Genomic DNA, 18,690 nt, shown 5'->3' on the forward strand with positions numbered 1-18,690 from the left:
TGTTCTCACCTAACTGCAGTGGATTCAGGGACGGATTCAGAGGGTGCTGGTCACTGCACAGCAGCCACACATTGGGGATGAGTCTATGCCAGGAACCACATGCCTTGGCTGCACTCTTGCCTCGCACCAAGACCACGTCTTCCTCCTTAAAAATAGCTTTCTTCCCCTTAAAAGGAGACAACAGCTTGATTTAAAGCCTATGAAAATGGGAGGAGCAGCCCTGCGACTCGCCTGCTCCCCACTTTCAAACGGCTTTGCAGGGAGCAGGGGAAATGGTGGGCACGGCTGCTGTGCCCCAGACACCAGTGCACACCTGGTGAGCAACATGTGGGATGCTTGGATGCCCTAAATAACACCCCCATTAGCTGGATCTGCTTCTCAGTCTGGGTTCAGGGTGTTGCAGCCTTGCTTGGCCCAGGACAAAGACAGGAGGGCTGGTGGGAAGAACCAGCCCTTTTTTTTCCCCTCTCTTAATTTTACATACCATCTTGTTTTGACCTTCGCAGACTTTTGGAGAGCATTTGACACTAGTCTTCACAAGAGGATGCAAACTCCTCTAATTTGGGCTCTGAGCTGAGATGAAAGAGCCTGGGATCAGACCTTGCACCACTGTGGGCTGTTGTACATGTGGCCTTGTCTAAAGCACTCAGTCTCTCCACATTTTTCCTTGCCTGCTGTGAAGCAGAGACAAAGCTCTCACCCTTCTGGGAGTCACACCTCCTCGGACCAATGTGCAAGTCGGATCCAGGTGGGCTCTCTAAACCCAGCCCTACCATTCTGGCTACATCCTGGTTTCCTCCAAACTCCTGCCCTAGCAGCCTGCTCACCCATTCTTTGTAGTCACGTAGCATCTCTCTGCTACAACATCATGTGGAGCTGCAGATCCTCCTCTCATCACCTTCATCCCTTCCCTCCTCATCCTCAACCCTTCCGGCAGCTACCGCTGCAAAATCAAGAGCAGGGGCTCAAATGAAAATGCCAAGAGATTCGAGAAGAAATACCAGCTGGCTTTTGTGAGGCTTGTTTATGAAGCCACTATCAACTTGTGTCAAAGGAAGCAGGAAAAATCAGCTGAGCACCCTGGTTGCAGGACCCAGAATTGCTGCAAACTAGGGAAACCACGGCAGAGGGAGATGGGAAGACCTGGCCAAGGTGAAGGACTGATCACTAGCACAGAAAACTTAAGCGCCCTGAATCTGGTAGACAACCAAACCTACCAGACAGCTGTCTACCAGCTTTCCTCTCATTTCCATAGGAAAATCCATTGCCAGAAACATTTTCCTTAAAACACGCATTTCCAGGCCAAGTTTCCACTCCTGGAAAAAAAATAATAAATAAATCCCAGTATCCCCAGTGAGCTGCTCTGGATGCTGCTGCCCACAGCCAGCGACGTTGGTGGAGGTGGCAGAAGATGACAGTTTCTTCCCTCCCAGCCCTGTAAATACGACCGGCAGCCCTGTGCCTGCTGATCAGACATGAGAAGGTGCCTGGAGGGCAGGAAGACTTCTTCCAACACCTCCTCCACGGCAGGATCAGAAGCACGAGTGGCTGCCACATGCCACGTCCCCAAAAGCTGTGTTTGGCCCCCAGAGGGTACACACAGGTACAGAAGGAGGGCAGGCAGGTGTGCCAAAAAAAAAAAGGGTGCAATGCTGGATACTGAGCAGACACTGAGAACGAGAGCTGCGTGTGAGCAAGTGGCCAAACAGAAATGCAAATTAAAGCAAAGATGCAAATTTGTGCATGCCCTGTCTGCAGAGAGGCAGAAAGATGGAGGTCTGTGTGACACCCTTTCCAGAAAGCACATTCCCACCTCGACTTTGCTGTTGCTGGTGTTTTTTGGAGCAGAACAGCCTATCCCACTAAGCAAGTCACTCAGAATAGGTACCAAATACACAAATTATTAACGTCCAGGGTGCAATGAGAAACCAGGAGCAAGCTTTTCCGCCAGGTGATGCGGCCAACAGCCTTCCCAGGGACCATGACTTAACTCGACAACCGTGGTGCTGAGAGGTGGGGGGACAGCAGCAAGAGAGCCCAAAGGAGCAGCAACGACCCCTCACTGTAAGGCCGAGCTCACTTCTCTTCATGTCACGGGGATGCTGCCACAAGCAACCCACTGCTTTCACAGATGGGCCCTGCTGTGACACACTGTGTTTCCACCTACAGCTCCTGAAATGGGAATGGAGAGCAGCTGGATGATGTATCAATGTCTACAGCAACCATTAAAAGGAAATGCAGAAGCACTTTTCTCGTCACCTGGGCCTAAAAGGAATTTGGTCAAAGCCCAGCTCCTGCCCAAACGCACGGTGAGACCTGGCGGGGTGAAGCTGCAAGCGCCTAGCCAAGTAACTTCGTCTAATTACCTGCAACATGTTGAGGAGCAGACTCCGGAATTTGGTTCCTTCCACCATAAAGAGGGCCATTTTGTCACAGAGCTTGGCTGCTGTGGAAGCAAAGCTGCGGTCTGTCACCGCTTTCTGGTAGATGGTCTTAACTATCTCCCCCAGCATCTCCTCAGAGTTGGTGGAGTTCTGGGCCTCCTCCATGAAGGTAGTGAGCTTGGAGTCAACATCACTGCTGTTGTTCCTCATGCTGTTAAGGATTTCAATTAATTTGTCCATTTTGTTCTTTTCAGGATTGGTGGTTTCAACCGTGACTTCGTCCTGGTCCGTGAAAAGGGAAAGACAAGGCGTCTGTTACACAAGGAGAAAACAGATGTATCAGCCCTTGTCCTTCCACAGACAGCAAAGGGGGAAAGGGGACAGGGGAGACATATAAACAGAGCTAGAAAAGTCAGAGCATCCTCTAGAGGTATAATGGTCTCATCTCAGCATTGAAAACCACAAGGGAGTGAGTCCTGACCCAGAAATGTGCCGTTTCCCCATTTCCCACAGCACGCAATCCCAGAGTCTTCCTCCTCAGCCCAGGGAGAAGATGTGCTCGAGGGCTCTGAGCCAGGATGCCAAGGTCAGATCACCCCGACTGCCTTCGCAGTCTCAGACAGGTTTCTGGCCTTGTCTGCTCAGCTTCCCGTCTGGAACATGGTAATAATGGTCATTTTTTTGGCCTCTCTTTCCAAAGTGCATTCTTGCTTGCAAAATGCTCGCGTAGCAATCCCACAAAAGTATCTGCATTTTAATGTATATTTAATGATTTAAATGCGGGTCAAAGATGTTTTTCACATGTTCCAGGCATTAGAAAGAATCCTAACTTTTCCATCTCTTCACTGCTACACATTTTACTTCATGCCATTACCGCAGAACTCACTGCTTCTTTTTAACATTTAATTAGGCATTTTTCCCTTCCTCCACTGCATAAGGCATGCATCCTGCTTGCTCTGGTCTGCTCCCTTCACCTCCCATGGTTCAATCTTAACACAGATTATACCACACAAACCTGTAGCAATGGTCTGGACAACTGCAAGGCCAGCCAGCAGGAGCTATCAGGACACCAGCCGGGCTGACTACACGCATCCCAGAGTGGGTGCTTATGTGATGTGTTTCTTACCAGATTATAAATTTGCAGGGCAGACACTGCAGTGTATACTCTGAAAGTCTCTGCTGTACTTCCATCGCTTTAAATAACATGAAACTAACTAGCAAAACCTTTTCCTCACCCTCAAGGCACATACATAAATGGTAAATGCACATGCATTCAAAGGTATACATTTCCAACGTGCACTCCCATGGAATTGTACACGTTCAGGTTATTTTTGCAACACATTTTGAAAATCTCATTGGAGGTCCCCCCACGAATGCATTTTCCAGTCTGAGAAGAGAATCTCAAGGGAAAGAGTCTGGGTTGCACAGAGGGCAAGTGGAGATCTCCGAATTCCTCAGAAATCTGAGGCTGCATATTGTTTGGACTCTCCTCCATCACTTGTAAGCAATAGCTTTGTTATTGTTGGGTTGCTGGAAGGAAGGGGGAAAGATAAGGGAGTTTCAATTCGTTGCCGAGATAAACGGGTATCAACTTTTAAGTAGCTGACTACAAATGCTCAGCATTCAGAAGTCAAAGCCTGGTATTTTGCTCCTTAGCTGCAGAGAGCCGAATTGCCTTTTTTAGCCCTCTCTGAGCTCTGCCGAGTGGAGGCAGTCAGCAGGGATCAGCCCGGGGAGGGAGCGCCCATATTGCAGCTCCCACGTGCCCCAGCCTTCCCCGAGGGTGTTCGAGGGGATAGGGATGAGCTCCCAGTCCCTCCTGGAAAGAGGTAGCAACCTCAATCGTGGAGGCAAGCTAAGAGCCTAAGCACTGTGTCAGTAAAAAGCCTCCTGAAGAAGCACGGGGACACTTCAAGAGAAGTGTTGACATAGGGATATTAAGATAAATTGGGTGCATTTCACGGAGAGGTCCCTTGAGCCCAGCCCACCCCCTGTATGGAGTATGTACAGCCCACCCTGCACGGCCAGCAGCCAGGCTCTTGGAAAAAGGGTAAGCCCAAGTCCCCCCAAAGAGCAGTACCTTTTCTTTTAGCCTCCTCCGCAGCCTGTCTTTGGAAGACTGGAGCAGATTGATCTTGGGTCTCTCCGCGATGCGCTCGTGAATGCTGTCTTTCCTCTTGGTCTCGGGCTCCTGGATGTACTGCTGGGACTGCTTCTCCCCCGCCTCAGGGCCCCGCTGCGTCTCGGCCGTGCCGACGGAGCTGTCCTCGATTTTCAGGTTCTCAGTCTCTTTGGCGTTTCTGTGCGTTTCTTTGTCGTTGGGCGAGTGCTTCTGGTTGTGGTGCCATCTCCGGTTCTGGCTGTAGCCGTGGTGGCCCGTCCTGCCCGAGGAGTGCGGGGCCTGGCCTCCTTGGTAGAGCTTCTGGTGGTCCCTGTTGTGTTTGGTGCCGCCTTGCTGATGATCTGCGTGCTGCTGAGACTTGTTCCCTCCAGGGAGCCTCTGCTGTCGCCTGGGAAGGCAAAGGAAGAGGTCAGTATGCCCTGTTTTTTGCACGGGCTGGTAGCAGAAGGGCAAAGAAGATGAGGTAGGTTTCTCCTGAGCAGGCAGCAGTAACCATATTTACTCACAAAATGGCTTCATTCATGCAGTGTCTGCAGTGTCATGGAAACGACATAGGAGCAGACTACCTAATGATCTCAGCCCTCCGCGTTCATATAAATTACTCCAGCAGCACCGTCTCATAGCAACTGATGTTCCTAAACCCTGTCGAAATGCTAGAAGTTATGTTTTTCTGAGGTCCTCAGTTATCTTTTTCTGAAGTCCTCCCAATATGCCTGGCCCATGACATCGCTCCCCTGCACGCCACCTCTGCTGCACCAGCTGGGTGTCCTGATGTGCTCATTCACAGCACATCAACCAAGGACTTCTAACAGAGAAATAAAAAAGCTACAAAGCAAACTTCTAAGAAAAAGAGGTGCCCACACCAAATGCTTTTGCCCCTTCTATTTCCCTTATGCCTGTCCTTCATCATTGCTACGCAGGGGATGTGTATGAAGAGACTGAGGACCACGCTCGGCTCTGGCAGTACGGGGAGCCAGTGGCTCTGGACAGGAGGCAGTGCAAAAATGTGGCTCAAAGCGGGCAGCATGGAAATTCAACAGGCACAAAGAGGAGGAATGGCCCGTGAGTGGTTTGCTGGAGGGACTAGCAGGGCTCGGAAGCCAGCGCTTGCCCCTCGCTGCCGGCAGGTCCCCTACAACCCCACAGCCCAGTGGAAGAAATGCTCTGGCAGCCTCTTTGCTGTTGCATCCAAAGCTCATGTTGTCTCCAGAAACATGCCTGGGGTGACAGGGCTCCTCAGAAGCAGACACTGCTGCACTGAGCTGTGAAAAAAAAAAAAAAACAAACAAAAAAAAACAGCCCAAGAGTGAGGAAACTTTCCCCTTGCTCCCTCCTCCAGGAAGCTGGAGCGGGAGGAAATTCCTGCCAGCAGATGCGGCCAGAGTGTCTTGCACCCTGCCGCTGAACTTGGACATTTCAGATTTCCACACGGGCTGCGAAGACAGGATTATCAGGGCTTGCAACACACAGATACGTGCGCAGAAGAAGAGCGAAGGAAGTTTAAAGGTCTCTCCTCACCCCGAAGGGCAAGGCTTCGGGCTGCTGGCGGCCGCCTGGTGCTGCGCTGCTTTGGAGTGGGTTAACCCCGAGGCACCAGGCAGCAGTGGCTGGCTTTGTTTAAAGGCCTTGGCACGGCGCTGGGGCTAGCCCTGAGCACAGTGGCAGCTCCCTGCGTGCCTGCTGCCTTTTTAACGCTTGGTATTTGCTGGGAGAGCACGTGGGATGCCCAAATGCTCCGCTCCTTACAAGGCTCTCGGGAGCAGCGCCGGGAGGCGCAGGGCAGCCTCTCCAGGGTCCCACGAGGCAGAGGCATCGCACAGGGCTGCAGGAGCCACGTCCTTGCTGCTTTTTCAGCCTCCACAATCCCCTTTCTGTGGCTCATCCTCGCCCATTAGTTTCAAACACCCCACGCAGCAGCTCGTTTTATTTCCACGGCCCAGATCTGCGCTGCGCAGCTCCATGGGCTGGGGCGCAGGAAGCGTCCATTCACCAACACATCGCCATGGGCAGTGGCTAAACCATCCCCAGCCCGGCCTGCCAAACCACGCTGCCCCTCGGATCTGTATTCCTTGGCAGCCACGGGAGTTAAAAACCTACTCTGCGAGGCCAACTGGCTCCCCACCACAAAGAGCGAGGGCTCGTGCTTGGCCAAGGCAGGCCCAACAGGCTTGTTCTTGGTGGCAGTGGAAGGAATTTGTGTTTAGTCTCAGACCATTGAATCCGGTTTTCTGAGATACTCAACATGTTTTGTTTTTTTTTTTTGCAAGCTGAATGGCAGGGAATTAAAAAAAAAAAAAGGAGATGGGGGAAGCTTTCCTGTTTGCTGGAGCCTACAACCATTTTATGAGTACAGATTCTCCACATAAAGTTTTCCTGGCATTTCTTTGTTTCCTCCCAGTAACGCAATCATATAAACCGCTTTATAAAATGCATAAAGAGCAATGCTTATTAAAAGGAGAATGTCAAAATAAAAGTTAGTTATACCCCTTATCTAGCTCTAAGCCCTCACATGCTTAAACGTGCAAGGGTTTTGCTGATACAACTGAGCAAAACCTTTCTGTGGTTTTGCTCTTTTGTCTTCAATATCAGAGTTTAACTGTTTGGGTGCACTTCCAGGCTTGGGTGATCGGCCAAACAGACTGTCAATGTATTTAGATTGCAGATATTGCACAGAAATGATAAAAGCTGCACGCAGATGCAGTTTTAATATAAGAAGGGGCAAAGCAAAATGTCTGGAAAGGACCTGGGAGCCAACCTAGCCTCTTCCCACCGCCATAAATTCCTGCAAGAAATGTGTGAAGGGACATTTCTTCTCAAGATAATGATACCATAAACCCAACAGTTTCTGTTTAATGGCTGTGAAAGAAAAAAAAAAAAGTTTAACAAAAAAAAAAGACACATCACAGTTAAGTCAATGTGGAATGTGAAAGATTATTCAGTTTGGGGCTTTAACAACAAGACAGGGAGAGCAAAAAGCAGCTCTGTTCCCATGCAGGATAGCTGAAAGGCAAAATTCACATGGCAAGGGGCACAGCAAACACAAATGCAAACCAAAGCTCTGCAGTCACTGACCACAGGACGGAAAACACCAGAGTTAAACACGTTAGGAAAAAAAAAAGCTAGAAATAAAAGGCAAAGGAAGGAGAATGGCAAACAAGAAGCAGTGTCCGTGACTTGGCAGCAGGCTCAGGTCTAGACGATAATCCAGCATTCAGGCAAAGACTCGTTTTGTGCTATTATCTTCCCAACACCCCAGTGAAGAAGAAAAGCCAAGAAGAAACAGGACTCTCCGCAGAACAAAAAGCCAAAGGAGGGAGAACGGGGCCCAGATCTCAAAACTCTTTTTTTTTTTTTGTCTGCAGAGCGTTGCAAAGCCTGGCAGATTGGGATGGCCCATCCCTGCTTCCAGACACGGTGGAGGCACTCCCAAGGCTGAGACCCCAGGAAGGGGGATGAGATGGGAACCCCTCAGCCCGGGTCACAGTCTGGGGGTGAAGCTGATGGGAACAGGCTCGTGCAGCAGTGCACACACCCAGAGGGTGGCTCAGCTCACTTGGGATAAGTGGCCGTGCTCAGGTAACCAAAAACACTTCCAGACCCAGGGATTTGGGCTTGTGGATGTCCATCACCTGGCTCTGGCCCCTCACCTGCTGCCCGCATGGGGAGCAGCACCAGGAGGCACCAGGGCAAGGAGAAGGGACCAAGTGATGGATGTGGGAATGGGGATCTCCCACTGCTGGGTCCCTCCTGTTGTTGGGACAGGGGTTCCCAACCTGCGGGCTGAAGATTTGGGGATCCATGGGTTATTCTGGAGATGCTGGTCCTGGAGACAGCAGCTCACAGTGTGGGAAGATGCATTTTGACACTGGCAAGAGATGCTGGCTGTCCTCCTCACTCAAACCTTGACACTGCTGATACTGGGCAGGACCAAACACTGTGTGGGGACCAAGAAGCAATCCTTGATGCGTGGACTCTGGTCCACGGGACAGGCTGTGGTCTGCAGGAACATCCCCATCAGCTGTGGGGACAGTGCTGCACTGCTGGCACGAACCACAGCAGAAGGAGCCCTGGCACCTGCATTACTTTCAGAGCAAATTTGTTCCGAAGTGCTGTATCATGGCACACCATCCTTGGTAGAAAATTAACCTCCTCCACCCTACCTCACCCAAATGCTTTGTTAAAACGCCTGGGTAAAGACTCAAATCTTCAAGTGATGATGAGCAGCAGCCTCTTCCCAAGCTGAGGAGCTCCTAAAATCCTCAACAGATCACGAGGCCCCAGGGAAAGCGGACAGGCATTGAGGGAGGTGGCCACCCCTTTGAGCTGCTGTTGCCCTGCTCGCTCCTGTGCTCCACCGCAGCACAATGTTCTCCCACCTGTTGCCCCTGTTTTGTTTCACGCTGAAGAGCTATTTTCACTTGCAATTCTGATTCAGCTCAAAACTCCCACTGAGTTCAGTGGGACTGGGAATTTGGCCACCAGTCAACGTGGAAACTAAGGAGACGTTCAGAGTTACAAAGAAGCTGCACGAGTACTAAAAATCAAGGGGAGACGGTTGGGGTTGCCAAGCTGGAAATAGGATTGTATCGTTTGTGCTATTGTTTCTCCACTGATTTTTTTATTTTTTTTTTAATTAACAAAACGAGATACCTTTCAGCGGAATGTAGATCTGACAAATGTTTGCTCTGCTGGAGGAGCCTATGCAAACAAATCCACGGCCTCAGCTGTCTCGGTGATTACCAGCCTACGTGCTCAGGAATACGGGATTCCTGCAAGTTGTACTGCATCGCTGGCTCCCAAGGAGAGGGGCTGGAAGGCACAAGGCTGGGGAAAATAGCTCCAGACACGTGCACAGCTGCGGTCTAAAACACAGTTGCTGCCTCCCGTCAGCTTTGCTCATATCCCTCGAGCTAGACAAGCCCTCCGAGAGCCCCCGCCGCTCGTCTGGCGTGTCGAAAGCTGGAGGACAACGCGGGGTTACATTCTCCTGGTGGTTGCATGGGGATTTGCTTAGGCAATTCCTGTAAATACCGAGAGGTAAGCAGCTCCATCTCCAATGTCTCTTGAGAAATTCACCCTGCGGCGCGGAGCACTCCGTGCGGTCCAACAGACGGGGATATTGCCCGCGGGCTCAGGGACATCACGGCTCTTGCCTTTGAAGACACTGCCTGGACACCAGGCTACCCCTCGGCCCCAGGCACCTCTCCATGGGGCAGACCCAGATCTGTACAGGGCAGGGACATGGGTTTTGTCCTGCTTTTGTGTAGAGCCTGACAACCTGGCCAACATCCAACAGCTAACACATACCTGCAGACACCTGACGAAGCTGAGGATGAGCTGCAGTGCTGTGGCCATGGCCAAACCTTCCCTTCACCCTTCTGACGTGTGAATGGACACGTTCCTCGGTGCATTTTGAGGCAGAAGATGCATTTCCATCCATTTTCTGCACAGTTAATTTCTTGTTTCTGTACCAGCAGAGGCCCAGGAGTGCGATGCTGAGCCTTGGGAGCATCTCATAGTTGGCATTCCCATTACCATGGCTGCAATTAATCAGGAACTGGCGTCACCCAGAGCACCAGATGACTTGGAACAGCTCCTGGAGAGGTGCACCAGACGCCTCCTTTGCTGCAGACCCTCGTGTCCCCCCCAGGGAGTCTTTCAGAGGGGCTGAAGGCCACCACAGCCCCTCTACCCCAGCAGCAATGTGGACTGTGTTGTGGTCTCGGTCCTCATGGTTATGGGGTGCACCAACCTGCCACAACCTGCAGCCAAAAAAGTCCATTGGTGCTGGCTTTGGACACCCCTGGGACATAACTCAGCGTTATGTGCTTCTGTCGCTGGGTGCAGGGAACTGCTTCCTACCCCTGCTACGACCGAGAGTGGGAAACAATCAAATAAGCTTGATGGTTCCACACAATTTAATCAAAAACCTCAAAACCCCACAGAAAGCAACAGCCACCAGCTCCAAGCATGAGGAACGCAGGACTTCTGTGTGTTTTCCCTTTGGCTTTCTCTCTCAAACTGGTTTCACTTGGCTCCAGTTTCATTTTTGTTTGCATTTTTCTCGGATGAGAAGGGAACAAGATGTCATGTTCACTTCTGAAAACAAAAATGAAATTATTCACACTTCTTTTGTGCCTTTCTCTTCACTAAGGTGGAAGTCTATCCCACCACCAGGAACAGCCCAAGTGTCTGGAGGGACACGGCGTTTTGGGAGAGCAGAAAATCCACCTGTCAAAACGTGGTGGTCAGGTTCTGCAATCATCCTTGGACGTCCTGTAGGTCTCACATGTACGCATCTCCGAAAGCATGCGATGAACTCTGGAGGACCAGCACAGCCAACAAAAACAATGTTATGTGGGTAGAGATGTTTTTGATGAGGCTCTCACAGCAAAAGCATCTGGCTGCTGGGAAGAGCACTATGAGATCTTCAGAGAAGTCCCCTACCTGGGAACAACTCCTCTCTTTGCCACCTTGGTTCTGGGGCACAGCTGCGGCAGACAGCCCTCCCCCGGGCCTGGATGTCACGTCTTTTTTTGCTAGATATGATTTTGTTTGGCTTTTACAACAAAAGTAGACCCACCATAAAAGAAAAGGGCAGCATTGGAGGGCTTCAAACAGGGAGCCCATGCAGTAACCTGCCAAAAAATGGTGCAGGAGGCACGGTCCCTCATGGAACACCCTATCTTCTGCCATGGGATGCCAGCTGATTTGGCCTTTCCAAACACAGAAATGGACCTGATTTCTCCCCGCACCTTCCTGCAGCAACACATTATACCACTGGGCCCCAGTGCTGCTCCCAGCATGGTGGTGGATGGCTCACCCACTGGGACCAGTCTGCAGGCTGGGCCACCGAGCAGTGGCAGTGCTGTGGGGCTGAAGGACACGGCACTGCATCCATCGGACTAAAGCATTGAAGAGCAAACTTGTCTTCTGCTGAAGCCCAAAGAAAGTCCTCTCATGCTGCAGTGCTTGCCTGAGTCAGCTGTTTTCTTCTGAGCTTCATGGAAACCAATCTTCAGGAGGAATTTAAGTAGCTGTTTTGCAACACCAGCTTGGGAAAGACATCCCAAGTACAGATGGCATGTGAGATAGCTCCAAAACAGCTCTTCAAGCGCTTTGCTGGGTCTCCCACAAATCATCAGGGACGTCCAGACGGAGGCCCTCGTTGCACAGAGCGAGCGACCCGCTAGGAGGACACCCCCTGGACTTGAAGGCTGCCTGCCCAGACTGGTGTAGAAATCACTCCAGTGATTTCATGTAGAAATTGCTCGGAAATGGTTTTCCTCATAAACTACTTTGCTTGGAATTATGTTTTCGGATTCCTGCTGTACTTTAAACATTATAGCAAAAATTACATGAAAACCATAGGAAAATACAAGGGAATTAACCCATTTCAGTTGAAGTAGCCTAAAACTGAAACGCACAACCACGCTTCCCAAGAATCTGCTGAGTGCAGAGGCACACGGATCCCGCACTACTGGTGGGAATGTGAGCTGAGTGAATATAGATTCATCTTTTACTGCTGTGCAATAAAAGAGCTTATGTCTCAGACTCCAGGCTCCCTCCTGTAAAAATACACCAAGACTGAGCAGTTATCCCGAGGTCGGATAATCCTCAGAGATACACAGCTTAAACCCGTGCCAGGATGCACGGGCTCCCAGACACAGCCCCGCTCCATCCCTCCGTGGTCCTGTCCCCAAAGACACATCCTAAATAGCAGGCACGGACCCCACCTGCTGCCCTTCTGTTCAGCTGTCTTCCTACAGACCTCTGTGACTCTTTGACCCGCAGCAAGGAAACATCCTAGGTTTTTCCATATCCTATTTATACCGGCGCTTTCTAGTGAAGAAATAAATGTCTTTCCTCTAGAAGCTAAAGCAAGATTTAACATGAACTCCGACAGGATCTCCCAGCAGCTGTCCAGACACATGAGCTGACCCGAAGTCCATGGCAAGCAATTACTTCCGACACGGGGATCTGGTAAAACACCACCCCAAGCGACAGGGATGCTTTGCACTTACATCTGCCAGAAGCCTTTATAGCACTTAACAAACCTGTACAAAAATGATGTGGGTTGCTGTAGCACTTACTGAGGAGCTTTTGGAGCCAGGATTGATCTGGGCTGAGCTGCCCGGCTGCCCCAGCAAACAGATTGAAAGGACGTGGGGGCAGAGCAAAGGCAGCGGTCTGATAAACTGCCCACCCAGCCTCCATGACTGGTGGCCCCATAAAAAACCCATGCCACCACAAAAAGGGGCAGGAGAGGAAGAGAGCAGAAGGGAACAGGAACGAGATAAAGCTCCTCTATCAACAAACCTTGTCCAGACCAGAGCAAACCTGCTCCCATCAGCGTAGATATTTGTGTTGGGAAAAGACACTGCTGTGGGTGGTTGTTCCTGCTTTTGCTTTCACTCTGCAGTGACATGTAACAACAAAATTAATTAAAATAGGTCAGTTTAAATGAAAGAAGCCTCTTGTCCACTCATGCCTGGAGGCTGTCAGGCCAAACACAGACATTATCAGAGAAAGAGTAGCTATTCAACGCCTTTGTTATCGACCCCAGCACTGTGCTAATCAATCCGGGGACTGCCTTTCCCACAGATGGTCCCTTGGAGACAGACAGCTCTGGCTCTAGCAGGAATAAATGGACACGAAACAGTTAATAAATATCCAAAAATAGAGCGTAGTTCACTTCTTTTTCTTTTTTTTTTTTTTTTTAATATGGAGATGAAAAATCCCTGGGTGATTTACGTGCCAGCAGAGATATTAGCTGCATATAATAGATGCAATATTTTTAATACTAATATTTTGGGCTGAGACAAGAGAGGGAATGGAAAGTATTTCCAGTGCCTTGACTTCTTTATTTTGCAAACATCAGTTGCTAACTGGGGTCAGACAGAAATATTGTTTCTGCAACAAGAGCCCAAACAACTCGAGCTGGCAACTCCTTCACGCACCGTCCCTGCCAGGAGGCCCCGCAGAGATTCGGCACGGCTCGCGGGGAGGAGGGAAGGGTGGCCAGCATGCTCTGGCTGCACTTTCACGGCCAGGTAAAACCAGAAAACACGTGAAACAGAACCATTTTCAGCCCTGAGGAGCCTCGCCAGAAACGCTGCACCAAAGAGAAAGGCATTTCAATAGCAGATGGGTTTCCTAGCGCAGGGGAACCTGCTGCTCTATATTTCCTTCCCTCAATGCTGGCAGGCTGAACCAGCCTCACGGAGATGGTTATGTTTTTGGGCTGCACGACACGACACCAGCAGCCTCTAAGGGTGTGCTGATGGGTGCTGGGGAAGCTGGTGGCCAGGGGTTCACCTCTGCTTGCCCACAGGATGAGGACTTTCCTGGCAGGCTGGCAAAACTTAAATAAGGCACACCACCACCTACACTGATAGGACCAGGTCCCCTGGGGGGTGACCCCAGAGCAGGCGATGCTGGATTTGTAGATGGTAAAAAATTGCAAAACTCCTTCTGAATGCGGACTGCCACGATGCTGGTACAAGCGGAGAGCAAAGGCAGGCACAGCACTCTGAGGGGCCAGCTCTTGTGATAACAGAAGGATGGTTCAGAATAAATGAAAGGAGATATTTCTTCACATAATACACAGTTAAATTGATGTAATACACAGGGTATGCGTGCTATAAGCAGCAGACACTGCTGGGTGCCAGCCTCGGACGTGTGCTGTGCAGGGAGCGGGGTGCCCCGGTGTGACCAAACGCAGCTCCCTTCTGCTCGCACAGATCCCCTCCAGCTCCAGCCCACTGCCACCTTCGCTCAGCTGATGGCAAATGCGAAAAAGCTGATGTGCAAGGCACGTGCCTGGCCTGTGGCACGCGTCCGAGAAGGCCATCCATCTCGGGGCTGGGTGCAGGGTTCTCATCGTCAGGCTCTCTGCGCCTAGAGCCGGGAGCGCAGGCAATTAGCAGCGCCCGGCTCACGTGCGGCCATTCATTAAGCGGCGGTAACGCAATCACCCAGCTGAGCCCTTTTAGGAACAAACCGCCCAGGCAGTATTGCCCTCTGGGGACCTGCAGTTCGGAGAATTAATTTAGTGCAATAACTCACAGCGACGTTGCGGACAATCAGGGTGAATGAAACGATGATCTGCCTCTGAGCTGCCTGTAGCTAACACCTTGGCTGATGCGCGGCTCGCCCACAGCCCCGGCGTGGCCACGCTTTCCAGGCAGGCGTGCAGTTACTGCTGGCTGCTTCTTTGCTACTTCTCTGCATAAGAGGCAGATGCAGATCCTCTTCTTCCCAGAGGAGCCCTGCCTTGGAGATCCAGCACCTCCGTGAGGATTTCTTCGCTTGGTTCTCCAAGATATGCAGCTTCGGCCATGCGGCTTCCCCAGTTTGTTGCTAAATTGTGCCTTCAGCTCTGGTGTTCCTGGACCCGGGGCCTGTCCTTCCCCACTGCTTCAAAGTTTCTAAATCTTCAGGAGGACAGAACCTGCTGATTTAACAGCACCCTTAGGTGCTTCTGCCTGCTAGAAGCCTTTTTGCTCTTGCTTGTGTTGTTGCGCTCTTAATACCGTGATTTAGCCAGATGCTCGTACCGCCTCCCATCAGTGCAGAGACCTACTTCTGTCCTTAAAAATAAGGAATTGGTCCTAAATTTGCTGAAGAGAAGGGCTGTCCCGCAGACACGCACCAGGCTGGCTCAGCTCCTCGGCGTGGGTGGCCAGGACACCCCTTGTGGGTTTGGGCTGCTTCCCCTGTGTCCCCAGGGAAAGCCTTCACAGTGGCTCCACGTCTCGCCACCGGCTCCCAGGAGGGCACGGAGGAGACAGGAGGGCACGGAGGAGGATGGAAACCTGACTTCCAGACACCGCTTCGGGGGTCCAGCCCCATGTGCTGTTAAGCCTGGCTAAATTATACTTGGAAATACTACTGAGAAGGAAAAGGGTGTTTCAACCTTTTCGGCTCCTTCCCTTCCTCTCCCTTTCTCCAGTTCCAAAACTATCTGCAGTAAAAGCACTGCAAATCACTTCGCTCGACGCCGGTTTTCAGCAAGTTCATCTGAAACATTTCGTTTTGTTCCAGCGAGGAACAGCGATTCTGCACTAAAATAACGCCTTGATATTGTTGCTTTCGTTAATAAACATCCTCTCCACTCACTGCAAACCCCTCAATAAATGGCCCTGTAAGAACAAAAGACATTTCTCTATTGTTTTAAGCTCTCTTCCTTTCTGAAAACCTCAATTAAAACAGTGAAAAAGCAAACGCGCCAGTTCTATACTCTGCAATTATGAACTCATTTCTATTCACTCTCCCAGCAGGAGAGATTTGTACTGCTGACCTCTGAGAACGGGCTTTCGAAGGCTTTTCCAAAACCTCCCAGCATTAAAAACGACACGTTAATATCATCCATAACACACGTTCACCTTCACATTCACCCAAAATAGCTTGCAATCTTAAAATCCATGGTGAGTGGCATTCCTGGGACTATTTTTGTTTGTGAAACATGCACTCGCACTGGCCATGAATAGAACAGCATGGGAGCGGCTCTGGAAATAGTGCAACTTTAATGACGGCGTGAAAAGCACATGGACACGGGCTGCCAGCTTGTTGCAAAGAGTTCTCAAATAAATACCCGGCACGGCACGCTCCTGAGTGATGCCTGGGGCTTTTCTTACTGATTATATCGATATTCGCAGCACAAAAACTACCTGTCTGGAGAGGATGTGCCAGCGCGATCCTAGCTGATATGGTGCTTGGGAAGACAAGTGTGGAGGTTTTTGCTTGGTAAAATCCCACCGAGAAAACATTTTGCAAGACAAGGTGCTAAAACAATGAAGTTTTGTATGTATCTCTGAGTAAAAAGTGACAAATAAGGAGGTTGGGCAAGAGGGAGAAGCTTCTTTATGTAAGAGATGAAATAGTGGACAAGGGGCTGATGTATGGGAACTCAGAAGCAGACAGGAATGCAGGACAGCAGATTTTCATGTAAAATAAGGCAGTATTGTCCTTTAAACACAAACTGGACAATAGATTTAATATTCACATGCACAACTACAAGCCATACTACTCCAGGGCCCATTCCTGACCCTCCCATGATTTGGAGCACCCATGACACCCCTGCGTGCGTGTATTTTTTCTTGACATTTAGGCCCAAATCCAAGCACACACACATTCACACCAGAGCTTAGGCAGACCTGAGGGTCCAAGAGCTCAACGAACCTGACCACAAGGGTTTGGGGAGCTCCCATATTGCCTGAAATGCAAGTGCCAGAAGTGTCCCTGCAATGCCTGACCTGAGATGCCACCACCTCGTCGCAGACCATCCCCTGCCTTAGGACACCCCCAATTCATGAACAGTTGCCCACCAGAGGAGAAGAAACACTCTGGGAGAAGGTGCTAACTGGTAAGAAGAGGTTTCTCCTCCATGGGATGCTCGGTCTCAGGCCTTTGTTCTTGCTGAAGGGAGAACAGAAACAAATCCCCGAACCAGCGCTTCCTCCAGCGTGAGGTGGCTTGGTTCAGCTCCTCCCACGGCTCTTTGTTTGTCAGACTTCCTTGGCTCTGGTCAACGTGGGAAGGTAAAATAAAGCAAGGAAACCTGCTCTAGCAAGATGGCCAGGCTCATTTTTCATTTCTAGGGGCGAGAAGGCCTCTCAGCGTGACGCTCCTCAGGGCTCTCCAGGCCCTTGCGACTGCCACCTTTGGACGTTCCCGCTTGGGCCCAGGATCCTCCCTTCTCTCCATGCAGGTTTCACAAGGACTGGTGTCTGCCAGCTCCTTGCATGGATTTCACGACATGCTTTGGCATCTGAAATCGCAGCTGTGATCACAGAGACGAATGAGATGAATCCCAGGTGTTTTTGGTAGAGGTGGGAACTGAAATGAGGCCTCCCATGTCCTCCCCAGGGCCCTGGAGACAAGAGCAGTCTCTTTGCTAACCTCCTCCCTGGCGGTACTGCCACCACGAGCTCCTGCTCACCATCCCCTAATGCTCTACAGAACAGGCAGCAGCAGCAAAGGACAGAGGGAAGAGCTATCAGGGTCAACAATTCACCATCCACCAGCCCAGCCCCTGCTGCCACATGGGAGAAATATACTTAAAAATACAAAGTTTTGATGAAAGCAGGCGTCCCTCCACCTCAGACACCCACTGAAATTCTCCTGGATTTTTTGCTGGAGCAATTATTTTGCTTCCTAGGAAGTAACATCATAAAACCTTGAGCTTATCCAGCAGGCCATTACATTGCTGTTGAGCTTTCATAACAGTGAAATGTTCTGTCAGTGGCATGTAAGTCTTTCAACCAGCTGCAGAGATGGAGAAAAACAACCTGCAAAAGCCTCCTGATGCCACAAAGTCTACTGGCAGCTTGGCAATTCACGTTAAATTTAGTCTACAGGACAGGGGTCACGTCAGTCACCAAGATCATAAAAAAAAAAAAGAGAATAAGAAATCTTGTGTTGTACAGTTTTTATGTAATGACAAAGCCGCTCTCAATAGAGAGGTGGCAACCCTGCAGCTGGGAAACGCACCCGTCTCTCTCCTGCCACTGCCTCCTGGCATTAAAAAGAAGGAACAATGAAAGGAAAGGATTAAATTTGCTTAGATGAGTATCTTTTAACCCTTTTGTACCGTGCCTTTGGCTAGGCACACAGGGATGATGGAGCTTATATATGAATCTCCCAGCCCTGCTCATGTCGAGTGTGTCCTCTTGAACTCACAAATGTGTTTTTTGTTTTTTATTTTACTCTTCAAGCTACTTTTGAGCCCACAGACTGCTCCAACATTTACAGGGATGCATTTTCCCTGAGTTGTGTGAAGTGCAAACCCCTTGCAGTTGTTGTTACCACTGGGGAAGGAGATGTAGATGTGGCATTGCCTTGCAGGGCACGTTTTCCAGCAGGACTGCAGCTGCACCATCTGCCTTCGGGGTGCCTCGGGGCTGGGTGGAAACCCCCTGCCACCCCATGCAGACCAACGCACAGTCAAAGCAAACTTCCCAGCCCATGCTAAACACCAACTGCTCCACTCAATGCTGCTGCTGCTGCTTTAAACACACCACTTGGGTGATGGAAAAACCCCATGCATGCTGCTCTGGGGGCAGTGCTGGTCCAGGCAAGTGGCTCTTAGATGAGCCAGTCCAGGAGCGATGCTAGATACAAGCTCAGTTGATCTTCAGGTGGCTTCTGCAGAGCTGTGTGACCTTCTGCTGGGATTGCTGC

At 50.5% G+C, this 18,690-nt stretch overlaps 1 protein-coding gene across 9 annotated transcripts in view; it reads right to left on the reverse strand.

Annotated features, from left to right (window-relative positions):
- CTIF (cap binding complex dependent translation initiation factor) overlaps positions 1–18,690 on the reverse strand; it is a 122,144-nt gene that overhangs the window by 28,141 nt on the left and 75,313 nt on the right. For 7 of the 9 annotated variants that reach the window (XM_084505013.1, XM_084505014.1, XM_084505010.1 and 4 more), the window contains 2 exons: positions 4,465–4,894; positions 2,367–2,696 (listed from right to left, as the gene is read on the reverse strand). In XM_084505013.1, coding sequence (XP_084361139.1) covers positions 2,367–2,696; positions 4,465–4,894 — 760 coding nt within the window. The remainder of the gene's footprint in view (positions 1–2,366; positions 2,697–4,464; positions 4,895–18,690) is intronic. The other 2 variants (XM_084505009.1, XM_084505012.1) reach the window with 1 other exon arrangement.

The sequence above is a fragment of the Aythya ferina genome, assembly GCF_964211825.1.
Source record: "Aythya ferina genome assembly, chromosome: Z".
NCBI classification, from domain to species: domain Eukaryota; kingdom Metazoa; phylum Chordata; class Aves; order Anseriformes; family Anatidae; genus Aythya; species Aythya ferina.